Source organism: Paramisgurnus dabryanus, chromosome 10, assembly GCF_030506205.2.
Source record: "Paramisgurnus dabryanus chromosome 10, PD_genome_1.1, whole genome shotgun sequence".
NCBI lineage: Eukaryota > Metazoa > Chordata > Actinopteri > Cypriniformes > Cobitidae > Paramisgurnus > Paramisgurnus dabryanus.
The window spans coordinates 7,523,611-7,542,566 of record NC_133346.1 but is presented as its reverse complement, the minus strand read 5'-3'; the positions used below and the strand labels follow the sequence as shown (position 1 = coordinate 7,542,566).

At 37.1% G+C, this 18,956-nt stretch overlaps 1 protein-coding gene across 5 annotated transcripts in view; it reads left to right on the top strand.

Moving 5' to 3' along the window:
- Positions 1-6,626: 6,626 nt before the first annotated feature.
- ksr1a (kinase suppressor of ras 1a) overlaps positions 6,627-18,956 on the top strand; it is a 44,041-nt gene continuing 31,711 nt past the window's right edge. For 3 of the 5 annotated variants that reach the window (XR_012337770.1, XR_010530440.2, XR_012337769.1), the window contains exon 1: positions 6,627-7,076. Coding sequence is in view for 1 of the 5 variants with exons in the window: in XM_065260605.2 (XP_065116677.1) it covers positions 6,879-7,076 (198 nt within the window). In the remaining 4 variants the exon portion in view is untranslated. Of the gene's footprint in view, positions 7,077-18,158; positions 18,275-18,956 lie in introns of those variants that run through there. The other 2 variants (XM_065260605.2, XR_012337771.1) reach the window with 2 other exon arrangements.

The window sequence follows — 18,956 nt, the reverse complement described above, 5'->3', positions numbered from 1 at the left end:
AAGGATTCCTCGAGCCGACCAATAGAATTTCAGGATGAGATTTTTGTGTCTGTAGTACTTTGCCAGGTTTGTTTTGGCTCTGTGCTCGGAAACTTTGTCGAATAAATGACAACTACTGGAGTTATTCAGCTAGCTTTAAGTTTTAACTGAACAGTTTAAGTTTAGGACGTAATCACAGTATTGGTTTATGGATACAAGATACACCATCCTATGCTGATTCATCTGTATGCATGGAAATGTCCATTTTTATGAGGTTCCTGTTGTCAACATGATGGAGCAGCTGTACATCTGACAGGTGAGATTGGCTGGAAAAGTGACAAATTAAAAGTCCATGGCCGTTCTCGGCTTCCGTAGTTTTCAGATTTAGATTAATATATATATTTGTGGTACTACTGAATATCATGTTCATGTTTTAACATAATCCTCCTCCATGCAACATCATTGCAGATATTTTTTGCTGGTGCAAAATGAGAAATGCACTTATGCATTGTGTATGCGTGAGTTTTATTACTGACCCAAATCTAATTTGTCACACTTTAAAATGAAAGAGTAGATAGCAACACCTGTGTGGTGAAGCTGGTGACAAGTTTGTCTGTTTTGCATACATTTAACACCTATTTTGTATTATTCTTGAGGAGGATGTTAAGTGTTATACAGCACACAGATGGAGAGAGAGAGAGCGAGAGAGAGAGAGAGATGCAGGACAGATGGAGTGACAGAGAGAGTGACATGGAGTACAGATGGATGAGGTGCACTGTAAAAAATGCTTGTGAAATCTACAGTAATTAACTGTGTTCATGCACAGCAAATAACTGTAATAAAGTTCACAGTGGATTACAGTGCATTCAGTGTGAAATCACAGTAGTGTTTTTAAACTGTAAAAATCACAGTAAAAAGGTATGTGCTGTAGAAAATCACAGTAAATAAAATATCCTGCAAAGATTCACAGTAACCAGCAATGTACTGTAGATACTCACAGTAACAACATTGTACTGTAGAGACTCACAGTAACCAACATTGTACTGTAGAGACTCACAGTAACCAACATTGTACTGTAGAGACTCACAGTAGGGGTGAGCAGGGGCGAAAGTACCATTTTTCAGAAAAACTTAATTTTAAAAGATAAAGTTTTAGACAGATATATTTTTGCTGTGATCAGTAACTCAAGTGTGGACTATGAATTCCAGGTGAAATTTTGGAAACAAAATGGCCTTAGACTCTGTCAGCAGGGACGAAAGTAACACATAGGTGGCTCAAAAGCAGAACAGAACAAGATAGATTTTTGTGTTACACTTGTTTTTAGTAAATAAACATGACTATGATCTTGTTTATATGTATTTTCGGTTAAATTTTGGTTTCATCAAATGTTTCTAAAGCAACCTGACAGTACAAACTTGAATTGTTGAAAAAAAAACATTTTTAACAGTTTGAACACAATAAAATTAAATCAAATAAAAAAATATACATTTTCAACATAATGCAACAGTATTGGCAGTGGGAGAAGAGTAACAAGTGTTACTTTCATCCCGACAGGAACTCCTGACATTTAAACCCGATTAAGTTTTATTTTTAAAAACTCTGAGAAATCAAACTTCATGATGTGTTACAGCACATTTTACAGTAAATGTATTTAAGACCAGTCAACAACAATATTTGTTAGCAACATGCTGATGTCTAATCTTATTCAGGATACTCAAAATAAACTGAAGAAAATTCTTTCTTCAATAATCTTTGTTGGGAATTCCTTTTTAAAGTATATTTATTATATTATATTTGAGTATTATGCTAGTAATGACAAATTAGATTTATTTTCTATTTCTTTAAAGGAGAAAGTCACTATGATTATTGTTTTGTCTACAACATGGTACACACAACATTCCATTAAATATGCTACCACACTGAAATAAATTGTAGGTTACACTTAATACTTATACAACTATAAATAAGTTTTCAACTATGTGAACCAACTTTCACTAATTTGCAACTATATCTCAACTAACTGTCTAACTGTCCTTAGAGTATTAGTAGACTGTTAGGGTTAGGGAAGAGGTTAGAGTTAGTGGAATAAGTTGACATGCACCTGCAAAGATACTTATCACAATATCACCACAATAAAGTGTGAATAGATATTAAGCAGACAGTCTACTAATACGGTAAAGATTGGTAGGATAAATAGTTGCAAAGTAACTTATAATTAGTAAAATGTCTAAAGTGGACTATCGAAAAAAAGTGTTACCAAATTGTATTGGCCGACTCGTCATGTTGCTGAGTATAATTGGTTAATATGACTGTCATTCAGTAAACTGGCCAATGACTGCTGTGTGAGCACTGGTTTAGTTTGAACAAACTAAGGGTGCATCCCAATTCAGGGTCTGGATCCTTTTAAGGTCGCGGACTTTGAAGGCAAGGCTCAATATTTGAAGGCAGCAGCCTCTAAACGCCACGGAGTGAAATGAAATGAGACGGTCTAGCCTACGGGGGCATCACTTGCTTTTCCCGCCCACTACGCTTGTCACTGGGACACAAAAGCTGAGACCTATCAGACTTTTAAAAATAAATATGGTGGCAGATTTTTTTATTTTACTTTAGAAAATATTCAAACAAATTAGCGTCGCACACCTGAAGTCAATAGATGGGTGCGTAGGATAAGACGACCAAAAGTCTCAAAATATACAAAGAACAATTCCCGCACACTATCTGCTTGCTGAAAAAAAGTATTTAATGAAAGTTGCGTTGCAACGTTTCGATCAACTGATCTTCATCAGGCAACATGAAGAGCAACATGATCTTCATCAGTTGCCTGATGAAGATCAGTTGATCGAAACGTTGCAACGCAACTTTCATTAAATACATTTTTTCAGCAAGCAGATAGTGTGCGGGAATTGTTCTTTGTATACTTTAGAAAATATAACACATTGATGCAGATTAAACTATATCCAACAGTATGTAAAATTCACCAACCTTAGAAATATACAAAAGCAAAATGCAACACACAACATTGCAGCAATAATATTAATTTACATCACTAAAACATCATTTATAATAGTAAAACAGACACAAGGACCTTTAATTAGCAAAATATACAATTTTATTTAACTACAGTTTTGAATGTTTATTTCAAAATACCCAGACTTCATATTGAATTTTGGGATAGCCAAGGCTGTGAAGGATACATCTATGGATCCTCGGTAGGGCTGTAACGATTTATCGTGCAAATGCGCGTTTTCTCAATTAATGAATTTGCATGAATTACGGTGAAATGCCGCCACATCCAAAAGCCAGGGGGCGCTCTCGTGCAGAAACTCCCTTTGTGCCACAGAAGAAGTAGGCTAGCATTGTAAATGCTGTTCCAGGAAATGTCTACAAGAATATTTATATTGCTGTTCTTCAAATAGTTTCAGGTATTTTCATGATAATAAAGAATATTTTGAATTATTTTGAATGATTTTGTTTTATTTTGAATGATTATGATTTTTGATGAATAATCAGGCAGGTCTTTATAATGGGACAAGCTATAGCGTTACAGCCCTAACTCGGAATCAGTGGGGAAAAGGCCACAGTAAGAGGCTTTTATATGAATGAGCCTTCGAATTGTGACAGCCTTCGTAACAGCCCGGTGATGTCATTTGCCTTTAGATACGGCCTTGGAAGGCCACAGCCCCTGAATTGGGATGCACCCAGTATGTCTGTTTAAAGGGCGATTTATAGTCGTGCATAGGTCCGTAGCCTGTGCATAGCTCTGCGTAGCCTGACGTGCACCTCACAAAATTTTTAACAGCGCATCAGATCTACTGACGCGCGTCTATCTACAGCGCGTCAGATTGTTCCACCAGAACCCCTCCCGTCAGGTAAAAAAAACTGTGTCATAGGTATTTCCGTTTGTGACGGTGAAAACAAAGATGAGCCAAGTTGAGGAGTGATTTAACTCAAACTGCATCAAAAGTCGATGTTTATTTACTTCCATCATTACTGGTCTTCTCAAATTATACACAACAAGTTGCTGTTTCTTCTTCGTTTGTGGGTTAACTTGCTTAGCTTCTTCTTCTGTGACTTCTTTTGCTGCTAAAATATTTAATTTTAGAGAAAATACACATGGTAGGCTAATAGATACTTTAAACAGTATTACACTGAAATCATCTTGGCCATATGCTGGTGAGACATGAAAACACATAAGCCATCTGAATGGAGAGCAGTCATGCCCATTAGAGTTTTACCAGTGGCTAAACCTGCACACAGGAAATAAAATTGCACAGTTTCATCAAAGTGAAGTGTGTATAAATAACTTAATAAATAACTTTGTTCACATATATGATACATAATCTATTGGAAAAGGTCCATTGTTTGGAGTCATGTTTTGGTGATTCACTTAAACATCTGATAACTAGTCCACTCAAAGCTGATATTATTTCGTACTTAAATGTCAATACAGGGATGTTTAATGTAAATTAAACAATAATGTGTTTAAGCATGTTGAATAGAATTAAACATAAATTCTAACTTTTAGTAAATCTTGTAAATATGTTTATTCATACTGTAGGATCCAGTAGATTACTAGCAATTTAAATGAAAATAGCTTTTCAATCTCTTAACATTGTCTGTTGTGGTATGGTTTCACTGACCTTTTTGGGCATATTTTAATGTTACTTATACACTGTAAAATTAGGATTCTGAATTTAGAATCATTTTTAGAATCAATGGTTGTGTTGTGCACTAGAACTATTTATTTTGGTGTGAAAATATTGTAGACATAAATTTGTTTTGCATTTCAGTTATTATACTTCACAGTAATATTGTGTTTAATAAAAATTGGAGGAAACCTTAACAGTTTACTTGTAGTGTACTTTTGATTTATAATTAATGATTTTGTTTTATTTACAGATTGTACTGAATTATATTTAGATATTTTTAGATTGTAACAAAAGTTTAAGATGTTTTAAGATACATTTCTTGGGAATTCATACTTTTTCATCCAAATTAAAATGTTATTTTACAAATGTTAGCATGCATTTATTGAATGTATTTGACTGTAAAAAATTTTTTTTAATTTAGTACATATCTGTGAAATAGTATCATTTTCCCTCAAATCAGAAAACTTATTGTATTGTTTTGTAATTTAGCATATTTAAATTAGATAATTAACGTTGTGACATGATCACACAAGATACATGTTTTACCACTCATTATATTGTGACTTATGTATATTTGAGTTTAAATTAGTTTTACATGTTTTCTTAGCCATTTTATCCTTTTGCTATTTTATGTGTGTATGTCTTTAATTTTGCTTCGTCTGCCTGTCATGTGAGGGGTCACATGACATGGAACTTTGTATAAAAGGAAGGAGCAGGAGCACATGGTTAGCTGACGCTATAGCTAAAACAAGCGGTTGCTGGGTTGTGGAGTTTGTGTATTTGGGCTTACCTGTCCAGTTACGTTTTATGGACTTTGGATATCACTTTCTTGGATTTTATATACACAGTGGAAACTTTGCACATTTGGACTTTTAACACGCTTGGACTTTTATATTGTTTTAGATTTGTTTTTTGTATTTCCTTCTTTTAACAGTCTTGAGTTTTTAAATAATTGTAACTCAACCTTTAAGGCTGGCCGTTACAACTTTATTTTAACATTGATGAATGTTTACAGAAAATAACTAACCAATCAAATGCTGTAGGGAAAACCACAATGAACTATATATTAAAAACATATAATCTCTGCTTAGTTACTTGTCAATGACTGCCAGTAAATTACTGTGGAAAAAAAATCACAGTAGTTACCTGGCAGCCATTGACAATAGTAATTTACTGTAGAAAAGAAATCACAGTAGTTAACTGGCAGCCATTGACAAGTAACTTACTGTGGAAAAGAAATCACAGTATTTAACTGGCAGCCATTGACAAGTAACTTACTGTACGGAAAAATCACAGTAGTTAACTGGCAGCAATTGACAAGTAACTTACTGTACGGAAAAATCACAGTAGTTAACTGGCAGCAATTGACAAGTAACTTACTGTACGGAAAAATCACAGTAGTTAACTGGCAGCAATTGACAAGTAACTTACTGTACGGAAAAATCACAGTAGTTAACTGGCAGCCATTGACAAGTAACTTACAGTACGGCAAAATCACAGTATTTAACTGGCAGCAATTGACAAGTAACTTACTATAGAAAAAAAACACAGTAGTTAACTGGCAGCAATTGACAAGTAACTTACTGTGCTTGTTCTAAAGTAAGTTACTTGTCAATTGCTGCCAGTTAATTACTGTGAATTTCACAATATGTTTTTTACAGTGTGGTGAGGTCTGGAGAATGACTCAGCAGTCAGATTGAAGGTTTGATGTGAAGGAAATAATGGAACATCACACCCTCAATAAGATGAGAAATCCATCAACCCCCCCCCCAACCCTCTCGCAATGCTTTCACTGTTTTTATAATTCAATACATGCGATTATTACATTGTCTACAGTGCATTAAAGTTACTTGTAAAAGAAAAAAAGTGACTTCTACGTGAGGAAAACTTTAAAACAAAAAAGTTTCAGTCTGTCTGTATGTCTCTGTGTGTCTGCCTGCCTGATACGCTCGTGCAGCGCACCGGCCTACACGCGACTGCGCGTGAACTCCATTTCCCAGCGCGCACCACGTCGCGCGATGTTTCCCACAGCTGACAGACAGCGCGCGGACGCTCGCAGCTGAACGCGCAGCTCGCACGACGCGCTCGCCCGCGCTCGGATTTGGGATTACCCGCAACCACAAACCGTCATTTCTCCGGAGGAGTTCATACGCACGGGAGCCGTGCCGTCTGATGGCACGCATCTGTAGCGCGCGTGGATCGTTTAATCGCTCGTAGTGCCGATCATCCACTGGAGCCCGATGCAGTGGGATGGATGGTGTTAGACTGGGATTGATGATGATGGTGGAGGAGAGTGATGAACAGAGGGACCGCGGCGGCGGCGGCGCGCTTCACCAGTGCGAGCTCATTCAGAACATGATCGACATCTCCATCTCCAGTTTACAAGGGCTGCGGACCAAATGCGCCGCGTCCAACGATCTCACACAGCAAGAGATCCGCACTTTAGAGGTAATAGGGCAGATACAGGGGCCGAAGTGCACCGTCATGAAAGGATCTCTCTCTCTCTCTCTCTCTCTCTCTCTCTCTCTCTCTCTCTCTCTCTCTCTCTCTCTCTCTCTCTCTCTCTCTCTCTCTTTATCCGTTTCTTCCTATTTTTGCACTGCAGCTGTTTATTGTGGTGCATTACAGGAACGCACGGAGCTGGGAATGAGACTCTCTTATTAAAGATTCCCATATGATAAATGCTGTAGTATACTTTAGTATTTCTTTTAGTAAATCGTAGTATATTATACTAATTACTACAGGTAATGTGTACTATAGCATTCTGTACTAACTAGTGAAGTGAGCTGTAAAGTTAAAAATAGTATCTAGAAATATTACTATACTATAATAAATACTTAAAATATAATATTTTCATTACAATATATTCTACTATAGTCACTATAGTTATTATGCATTATTATGATCTGTCCTTTAAACAGGACCCTTTACAAAAATGAACCATGGTTTTACCATGGTAAGTGTTGTTTTTAAACTGTATTATATACTGTTGTATACTTCCATATGACTATGGTAAGGCTCAAATTCACTAATATCTAGGATTTTACCAAAGTTTACTGTAGTAAATACTAAATCATACCATAATATATCTGTTTTACCATATATTGACAGTTTACTGTAGTGTTTACTGCTATAGTTACAACAGTTATGATGTATAGTTATGGCATACATCATAATCTCTTCAAACATCACACCTTATGAAACTTAACCACGTTTTTACTGTACTAATCACAGTTTTTTTTGTAGTAAAACCATAGTGACCACAAATTTACCATGATCTCATTATAATAACCTGGTAATACCACTGGTAATCAATCCACCAAAAAATGGTTAGTTACCACACTTTTACCATAGTAAAACCATTGTTAATTGTTCTACACATGTACTTTTGTATTACCATGTTTTCATAGGGTTCATTGGTGATGCCATGTTTTTTGGACACCATAACAAATATAACATACACTCTAAAAACAAACGGTGCTATATAGCACCAAAAGTGGTTCTTTGCTCGTAATCATAGAAGAACCATTTTTAGTGCCATATAGCACCGGTGAAACACCTGTATAGCACCTGTGTAAAACCATATAGGGGCCCTATAGCACCACAAATGGTTCTACATAGCACTATATGGTTCTACACAGGTGTTTCACAGGTGCTATATGACACTAAAAATGGTTCTTCTATGATTACGAGCAAAGAACCACTTTTGGTGCTATATAGCACCGTTTGTTTTTAGAGTGTATTGATATTTTGAAGTACTTGGGGGTACCATATAAATACCATGGTGTATGAGTATGTAAACAATACATTGTGTTACATAAAATTACTATGGTATTTATTTATATCCAATACCATTCCTGGTACCATGCTACTTCCACAGTAATTAAAAGTACTGTTTTAACTTACCTTTTTCATGATGGTCGGAGCCAATATTTAGTTACTGTATTGGGTTCCTGAAGCTCAATTGGTAGCGCGTTGTGCTATCGGCGAAAATGTTGTGGGTTAAAACCTCAGAGAACACACATACTGATAAAATGTGTACCTTGAATGCTGTAAGTTGCTATGGGTAAGCATCTACCAAATGCATAACATTTTTAAAAGGCGACCTATCATGAAAATCTGAGTTTTTCCATTTTGCTATGATTGGGTCCCCAGTGCTTCTATCAACCTAGAAAATGTGTAAAAGATCAACCCAGTAAATTAGTTTTGGTAAACCATTCTCTGCAAGCATGTGAAAAAATAAGTCATTGATATTTGGCTCCCCTTGTGATGTCAGAAGGGGATTATTAGAATAATTATAATAATACCACCCCCATTAATCTGCACTAAACAACCACGGCACTGCCATTCAGTGCAGAGGGAGAAATAATTGACAGCACAATTGAGTTTCAATTTCAACAAACCACCATTATGGCGATCAGTATTTGCTTCAGCTCATTTGTATTTAAAAGGACAAAATGGCACATTTTTGCTCGCACCAACAAAGTACTGAAACTTCACATATGTACTTTGGGGACACCAAAGATTCATTGTACATCTTATAAAAATTTCATAATATAAATAGTAGTAATTGTAGTAGAAATTGGGGGCAGGTTCTGTGAAAGATTTTGCATAAAGATGCTGAGCAAACCCCACCTGAGCACACCTTTCCTGCAGTATCTCTACTGTCTGATTTTGGCCTTCAATAGACTATTGGTCTGTGTGATGTATTGACATTTAGATGTCAATATTGATGTCTGCTCCACCAAGAAAGTCCATTTTGTCACCTGCAGGGGTAATTAATGAGAAATCAATACAATCGTGTGGTTTATGGTGTCTTCTTGGCCTGTGCAAACAGTCCCAGTGGGCCTGTAATCTGAGCAATAGGACTAGGCGATGATGTGACCGTATTGGATAAGGCAAACAGTGGTCTGAAGATGCTTTACACCCCCTCCCAACATATTACAGTTTTAAAGTTAGGGTTTTTTTTCTGGTTTGTTCTGCATTTTGGTGTTTGAGAAGATCTCCGCTCACCAGATCGACTCTACTTAACAGATCTACATATTTTAAGCAGCTCTCATGAGCACCATTTAGTGTGACAGATGGAGCCCATCAATAGTCGGGTATCATAACAGGTCCTGGGTGCTTGTTAATTCTTGCGCAGAGAAACAGTGTTGAAGTGGCCACATTCAAATCCCAAGCACTTCAGAGCAATCAAGAGAGGCTTGAACTCGCATTAGATTCTCACTGAAAAATGTTTAGGACGTCACTTCGCATGTTTATTTTTTTTAACAGCTCTCAGCTCCGGTCAGGAGATAATTATTCTCCGGCTGAATTATTGCATGTGGTAGAGCATTGCGTTAGCAGTGTAAAGGGTCATGGGTTAAAGGGGCCATGGCATGAAAATCTGACTTTTTCCATGTTTAAGTGCTATGATTGGGTCCCCAGTGCTTCTATCTAGTGTTGTTTTTGGCAGCCTGTTTTCATTTTAGTTTTAGTCTAGTCTTTGTGTCAAGCTGTCATTTTAGTTTTTATTAGTTTTAGTCATGTCATACTCTTTTTAGTCTAGTCAAGTTTTAGTCGACTAAAATTCTTGCCATTTTAGTCTTATTTTAGTCAGACTTATCCATTACTATTTTAGTCTAGTTTTAGTCGACGAAAACTGATGACATTTTAGTCTAGTTTTAGTCAGTGAAATTGTATTTAGTCTCTTTTTAGTAATGCAATTCTATTTAACCCATATAGTATAATAACCTAATAGTATTATAGACAAAACAATATTTTCTTTTAGCCAAACCCATTTCAAACAAAAGTTATATTATTGTTACCTTATAGACTCAAGAATACATCCATTCCAGACATGAAAGATGCTCTGATTTGAATAGATATTTATTTTACTATCCTCTGAGTGAGTGACTTGAAAGTTCGTAAGAGTCTACATAAAAGTCTACATAATCAAAACAAAAGTAGTCTAAGCAAACACACACACACACACACACACACACACACAAGGTCAAATGGGTCACACACAACTATAGTATGTGTGAGAATAGAAATATGCTATTGTTAACATTTATAATTGTATTTTGACAGCAGCACAAACTACAATCATACATATGTAATTATATATTATTATAGTTTATATTTCTGCATCTGTACGTTACCACCAGTGTACCTAATGGACTTTGGCTTAATCTAATGTGACAAAGCTGATCTTAAATGTCAGTATAAATCCAAGCAATTTTGGAGAATTACTAAATGTTTTTCTTGTAAGTAAATTAAAAGTCAGCTTTAAGAAAACATCAGATGTCTATTAAGAAAAGCAAAGTTGATATGTATGGTTATGTTCTCAACAGTACAGGTGTTTGATTGATTTAATACTCAAGTATTCAGCGAAGTATGTTTTGTTTATTTAAATAATAAATAAGTGTAGTTATTAAGCATATACAAAACAACGAATGTCTTTAGCATAGATATATTTACAATGTTTCAAAACGCAACGCAGCACAATGTCATTTAAACAACTGTTACATGATATACATTTGTACATTGTTATACTGGTGGTGTCAGCAATCAAAGCTATACATTTTAACAGGCTTGTTGAACTGACCTGAAAGTGATGCACGGGATTTATTTTGGACTTTTCTTTTACATTTGGAGCCAGAATGCTGCATCTTCCCGGTCGGAATCGCCGCGCGGCTACAGCGTTTCTCATGCAGTGGAAGCGTTTTGTGCAGCATTTAGTGGAAATGTGTTTATCTTCAACAGCGACTGCCATGAAGAGTCGTGTCCGTAAAAGGGAGAGGATCAGGTGCACGAGCAAGGCTTGTGGACCAACTCTGCTTCACCTAACCGCCCCCGTTTCTCCGCTTTCCGCATGTCTCACAGTTGTCGCGTACACTGTTTGAAATGCCCATTAACGTGCAAATGGAGGCGTATGATATCAAAGCATCGCGAGAGCAGACAGCTCCGCATGCTTTCTACTCACTCTCGCGGTACTTTCATGTTTTGATTGATCTACGCAGCGCCAACAACACACGTGATCACCTGCAGTCAGGTGGTGGGGGCGCGGAGATGCTGAGATGGGTAAAAGACGAAATAACGTTATAACATTTCGTCTCGTCTCGTTTTGGTCAACGAAAATGAAGAGACATTTTAGCTTAGTTTTTATTTTGTAAACCACTTTTAGTCTCGTTTTTATTCGTCAACAATATTGCATTATACATTTTATTATAGTCATCGTCACATGACCAGCATTTTCGTTACGTCTCGTCTCGTTTTCGTCACGTGAAAAAGGTTCTTTGACGACTATATTTCGTCATACTTTTCGTTGACGAAAGCAACACTACTTCTATCAACCTAGAAAAGGTGAAAAAGATCAACCCAGTAACTTAGTTTTGGTAAACCATTCTCTACGAGCACATGAAAAAATAGGTTGTTGAAATTCGGCTCTCCTTACGATATCATAAGGAGCTCTTCTTATTAAAATAATACCACCCCTTTATCTGCACTATCCAACCACAGCACTGCCATTTAGTGCAGAGAAAAGTACAATTGAGTTTTAATTGCAACAAACCACCATTATTGTGATCAGTGTTTGAATTTCATCAGCTCATTTGCATGTTAAAGGACACACCCAGAACGGCACATTTTTGCACACACTTAAAAAGTGGCAATTTTAACATGCTATAATAAATTATTTATATGGTATTTTGAGCTAAAACTTCACATATGTGCTCTGAGGACAGTAAAGATTGATTTGACATTTTAAAAAAGTCTTGTGCCATGGCCCCTTTAAGTAAAGTGAAATGACTAGAGACTTGATTTTGTCTATTTGGTAATCGTTTTCGATCGATTTAAGATGAGATTTTATTAAAAATAAGAGTTTTTCATGATGTCAGCAAAAGAGAAAGTCTTTTTCAAGATGCAGGTTGGCCCCAATGTTATTTTTTTAGGACTTTACAATGTTGGTCTCACACCAAAATTGTTTCCCCATCTGCTGTGGGATTGCTCGAGTGAGACTGAGACGTCTCTTCGTATCATTTCATTATGAAGATTTTGATGAACTGTGATGTTTTATTCTGCCGTCTCAGGAACGCCGTGACCTACTTACATATGGAGATCTTCAATCTTTGTTTGGTTGATGGTAAAAAGCTACAGACGTTCTGCAGTTCAGACGAATAAAGCGGTCATCCGTTGCGGACCTGACGTCTGGATGCCCACCCCAGCGCTGATGTCTGGGTGAATTTTGTGTCGTATGCTGTCGTGGTTGTGGCTATATTTAGATGTCTTCCTCGCTACACGTTTTCGGGGTTGGTTGTTAAATAAGAAAATAATGACGTGAAGAGCGTGAGTGTGGGGGGAGGGGGCCGGGACAGCATCGGCCAATCGGGTTGCAGCTTCTTGAGGGCTCCCAATAGACTGGGGTTGAGGGATGCATAGATTCAGCCAAGCAGAGCAGGTGAAAGATGTTTGATCATTACTCGCGGCTGTCTCACTGCTGTGCTCTTTTAAAGACGTTCATCTGAGCCGCATCACTAAGACCTGACGCATGTGAATGATTGGATTAGGTTATAATAGCATTTTTTATTGCTACTAATAATGAATAAAATCATGTGAATTTTCTTAAAACACCAGACCGGTTTCTGTAAATCAGTTGGTAGTGCACTACAAAAGGTCATGGGTTCGAGCCCATACATGGGTTGAGCATACTGATAAAGCTTTAATGTACTGTAAGTTACTTTGGATCAAATCAGACTCTGCCTACAGTGTGTCAGTACAGATGCTGTTGGCCAGGTCAAGATGGACAGAGCCGTCCGGAGGCATAAACTCCCATCCATGTGTAGTCATCATTTTGTGTTTGGTCTGCTTGGATTTTTCCGGAAGAGGCTGTTTTGCCTTAATGCATGAGATTTTATCAAAGCTGCACGCTAACCAATGTCCTGCAGCTCGCTAAACTTTCATTTGTGGCTTGCATGGCAGTAAATAATACGGTGATATGATCAGGACGCTAGCTTTGTTAGAAAACCATACTATATCAAGACGCATGTCGATAAGCGTACTCAACTGCATGCAGCATCATAAGGGTCAATGTTTTAAAATAAAGATTTATACATCATCTGTAAGCTAAATAAATAAGCCTTCCATTGATGTGGTTTGTTAGGATAGGACAATATTCGGCAGATATACAACTATTTAAAAATCTGGAAACCGAGAGTGCAAAAAATTTAAATATTGAAAAAAATCGCATTTAGAGGGACATTCCACTTTTTTTTTAGAAAATATGCAAATTTTCCAGCACCTCTAGAGTTAAGCTTGATTCTTACCCTTTTTGAAATCCATTCAGCTGATCTCTGGGTCTGGCTCTAGTACTTTTAGCATAGCTTAGCACAATCCATTGAATCTGATTAGACCATTAGCATCGCGCAAAAAAATAACCAAAGAGTTTCAATATTTTCGTAGTGATATTACGCACTGCCCCAAAATAGTCCCCTGCCTTTAAAAGTAACCAAGGGGACTATTTTAAGGCAGTGTGTAATATTACTACGCCTGCTGCAGCCATGTTACAGCAGCAAAGTCCTTGATTATTTCGCCAGTTTGAGAGTATAGTTCCTAACTATTTCTGCCTAGAAAATCGCAACTTTTAATTTTCCGTCGGTCATAGTACACAATGTAACTACAGAAGAGTCAAGTTTTAAATAGGAAAAATATCCAAATTCTTTGGTTATTTTTTGCGCGATGCTAATGGTCTAATCAGATTCAATGGATTGTGCTAAGCTATGCTAAAAGTGCTAGCGTCAGACCCGGAGATCAGCTGAATGGATTCCACAACGGTAAGAATCAAATGTTTAACTCTAGGGGAGCTGGAAAATTAGCATATTTTCAAAAAAAGTGGAGTGTCCCTTTAAAGTTCAAAGTCCTAATGAAGTCCTTAACAACTTGTTGTTATTATTATAATGAAAAGGTTTGTTTTAGCGCTCTCTCTACCGGCTTATCGTTGTCGCCAAAAAAATCTCCAAAGAGCCATAAGGAACGAGTGCAAGTTTGTTTGTAAGTTTCTGGGGGAAAAAATTCGCGATTTTGCTTTATCCATTCACAAAAATAAAGTTTAAATATATTTACGGTAGGAAATTTACTAAGTATCTTCATGGAACATGACCTTGACATAATATCCTAATGATTTTTGGCTTAAAAAAAATAGATAATTTTGACCCATGCAATGGATTTTCTGCTTTTTATACAAATATAGCTGTGCGACTTATGGCTAGTTTTGTGGTCACATATAACATCAAAATACAGTGAGATCAGACTCCTTGTTATGCTTTCGAATTGCTCTCGTGCCACAGTGATGTCAGACGTCAATCTGCATAGCACCACATGAAATTAAGAGCAAGGGGGCCCCCTGTTGGTTTGGGGTATTGCATATGCACATTATAACAATGGTTAGCATTCAGGTAATCCTGTTTTATTTTTTCATTGAAGAGCGCAATGGTCCGATTCACGATTTTTATATATAATTTGGTGTGTAAGTGTGTATTAGTACATGTTAACAATATGCAAAAGGTACAAACCCCAAAGTTAACGATGACAAAGTTATCATCTCCAACGTAAATCTCTTTTCTTGGACTGCAACAAACACACGGATTGTGCAACAGTTTACTTCCTGGGATTGGTGATGTAGACAAGACCGACATTATCATAATTCCTCCCGCTTCGGACTCACAGCCTGTAAGTTAACTCCTGTTATCCAACCATTTTTGGTTCCCCAAAGAACCATTGAAAGTCAAATGCCTTTAAAAGAACCATTTCTTTGCTTTCATACCTTTTCCCACTTTCATTTTGTGAAACTTTAAATGTTGAACCATACAGCCAAAAATGGTTCTTCTATCATGTTGCACCTTTGTTATTAAGAATGCAGAATATAATGTAAAAACAATTACACTGTCATTTCTATCACCCAGTCCTGGACTCTGAGTGCTTCTGGGAATGTGCAAACAGGTTTAGACGCCGTATGTCCATCTCTGTTTCCGAAGTAAAATCCCACTCCATGCTCATTAATACCCCTGTATCTAATGAGATTAGCCAACACTTTGAAGGCAGACCGTGTCAGCATGCACACAGACATGCAGACTTCACGTGACTCGAGGCTTTACGCGTGTAAATGATTGTAAATGGGTACGAGGATTAGCTGAAGGGTTTTGTTGTGATGGGGTTTGTTTGAGGTCATAGATGTCCTGCAGGTAGTTGTGGACCGCGTGCAGCTCGTATGTAGAGCTGATGGGATTGAAGTTAAGCACATTACAGCGGGCCGCCAGGAGAAATTGCATGTAGACATGCTGAGTATCGTAGTTCTTATACTTCCTGTATCTCAATTTGGATAGCTTTTTGTATAGTTGCTTTGGAGAAATACATCTTCCATAAGCATACAAACTCAAATATTGCATCTTCTGCTGATCTGTCTGTTGTCTTGGAGCTGTTGGGAGTGTTTCTGCTCTTTGGCTGTCAATCACACCTGCTGACCTCACTGAGCTGTTGCCATGGCAGCATCATCTCCATGTTTACTCTCATCTGCTGTCTGGCAGGTGTGACGCCCCCCTCAAAATACCATAAGTGTTGCCATAATGATTAAATCATTGTAGATGGGTCTTTTAGATTACTTGACTTGTGAAACAGCCGTCTTTATTAATGCACACACAATGACCGAGGTGATTTTGTCTTGTTGTGCAGATGTGTTTGTTCGTGTTGTGTCACCGTAAGAACAGGTTGCCCTAGATCGTTTTTTTATTCAATCTTTTTTTAGTTACCATGTCATCTCTTATGAAAAAGTACTCTGGTGATAACACAGTACAGTGATGGTTTAATATATTTTATGTATGCCCAAGGTACTTCAAAGAATACAAAATTTTTAAATAGGAAATGTTTTATCTTCTAATATTTGTAAAGCTTTCTTATTGGCACTTAATGACATTTCAAAGGGACAGATTATCCCAAAATTATTAAAAAGAATGTTTGTAAAAAATAATACTATGAAAGTGAATGGTGCCCCTGATCTGTTTGTTTACAAACATTCTTCAAAATATCTTCCTTTAAGGTTGGAACAATGATCAGTAAATGATAAAATGTTCATTTTGGGTGACCTATCCCTTTAAATGAGAGCAAAGGGAGATTCCTGCTTCTCATATTTTTAAAGCTTTAAACATTTATTTTTTATTCACTTTTAGTGACTTGCTGTTTTCTACATAAAAGGGTGGTTTCCCAGACAGGGTTTATATTAATCCAGGAGTAGGCTGTCCTTTTATTGCAAATAAGCCGATCTTTGCACTAAATGGCAGTGCTGTGTTTGGATAGTGCAGAATAAAGGGCAGTATGATCCCCTTCTGACATCACAAGGGGAGCCAAGTTTCAATTACTTATTTTTTCACATGCTTGCAGAGAATGGTTTACCAAAACTAAGTTACTGGGTTGATCTTTTTCACATTTTCTTGGATGATAGGAGCACTGGGGATCCAATAATAGCATTTAAACATGGAAACAGTCCGATTCATTTAAGTCAGCTCAAGCATGCATTTTAGTCTGGGACTAGGATAAACCCTGTCTGGGAAACCGCCCCATAATCATCCTACATAAAAGAGACATAAGAACATTTTGTAAAACTATAACCTTGATATCTTTATTATTGACTGAGTAAAGTCATGTTAAAGATTAAAATCAATGACTAAAATTTTAATCACATATTTTTACAGACAGGGTCACATTATGTGAGCAAACTTAGGATGGAATCAGGTGTTTAAACCTAACAGCCTGTCTTTAGGTTTTGGGTCGCTGGCTGTAACCCCTAAGGATGTTTTTGATGCAGATGTCTAGATTGTGACTACAGATAGTTGTGCCATCATGCCTTGTAAAGATGACTAGTTTTCACCGTGTTTGTCTGTGGGAAAATCCCACTCTGAAAAAACCTTACTGACGACCCAGCAGTGTAGTTGCTAGGAAACCTGACGTCACAGCTTCACCAGTTTATTGTTATCAGTGATGTGCGTGTGGAGCCAGCAACAGCAGAACCCGGTCCAGTCAAGAGCAGAACCCAGAATAATAGTCAAGAAAATGCAACAGCGCTCTGTAAAAATTAAACACTTATAAAACATTTACAGCAATAATCGAATATATTGTGATGTTGGTATTGCACGAAAGTGGATTTATTGTGTTGTAATACATGCCTACTTTTGATCGGTGGCCTCATGAACAACACTTACTTTCTCCAAAGATCTGCTAATCAAACATGGCTTGCATAAGCACAGTATTGTGAAAAATTAGTTAAGATGGAGTGTTAATGTGCTTTGCCTCTGCAAGCTTGCAGTGCGGCTTTAACTTTTACACCAAGAGCAGAGAATCATCCTGTTAATCTTTGTCTTGCTTTGGACGAGCACCAAAATCCATGTTCGCAGAGACGAACCAACAAAAGAACATGAAAGTGGGAGTTTCGGTGCTGTTTATAGAGCCGTGAGACTGAAAAACAGAAATCATGTCTGTGCTGTTATCATTGTGCTGGACACGTAGAACAGTTAAAGCACTGTGAAGTATTTTAGAGTTTATGTTGAGTAATTGGGTCATAGTCTTCTTTTATTTTATTACAGCTTTAACAGCTTTTTTAAAGAAACATCAGAAACCAGGTAAGATTAACTTAAAGGACTAGTTCACCAAAATATGAAAATACTCTCATAATTTACTCATCCTCATGCCATTTCAGATGTATGATTTTCTTTCTTTAGCTGAATAGATGAATAACTTTATATTAAAATGCCAGCGTTATCTTCTTACTTGAGGGTCAACATGGCAAAGCTCAAAAAGCACATACATTCAAAAAATAAAGTAATCTAAATGGGTTAATATACAGTATCTCTTATGAAGTGAAATGCTATGTAAGAAAAAAAGTAAGTTTTGACTTGACTTGACTTGACCTGACTTGACTTTTGACTTGGCTCGGCTTTTAACTCGACACTTGCCTTGACTTGGCTTTTAACTCGACACTTGCCTTGACTTGGCTTTTAACTTGACACTTGACTTGACTTGCTTTTTAACTTGACACTTGACTTGACTTGGCTTTTAATTTGTAGGGATGGGCACGAGTACTCGATTGCTCGAGTACTCGAACGTGGCATCGATGATCGATCACGAAAACGATGATCATGTGGGTTTATTTATTTATTTATTGTGGATATGGCGGCATTTGGATGTCTGGTTAGCATTACAAGCGCATGTGGTAGTAAAGACTGGGTCTGGAGATGCGTGTTTGACGTCGTGTCAAGCTACGCAGACCGACGTATGACATCAGTAACATTACCATGCGTGATT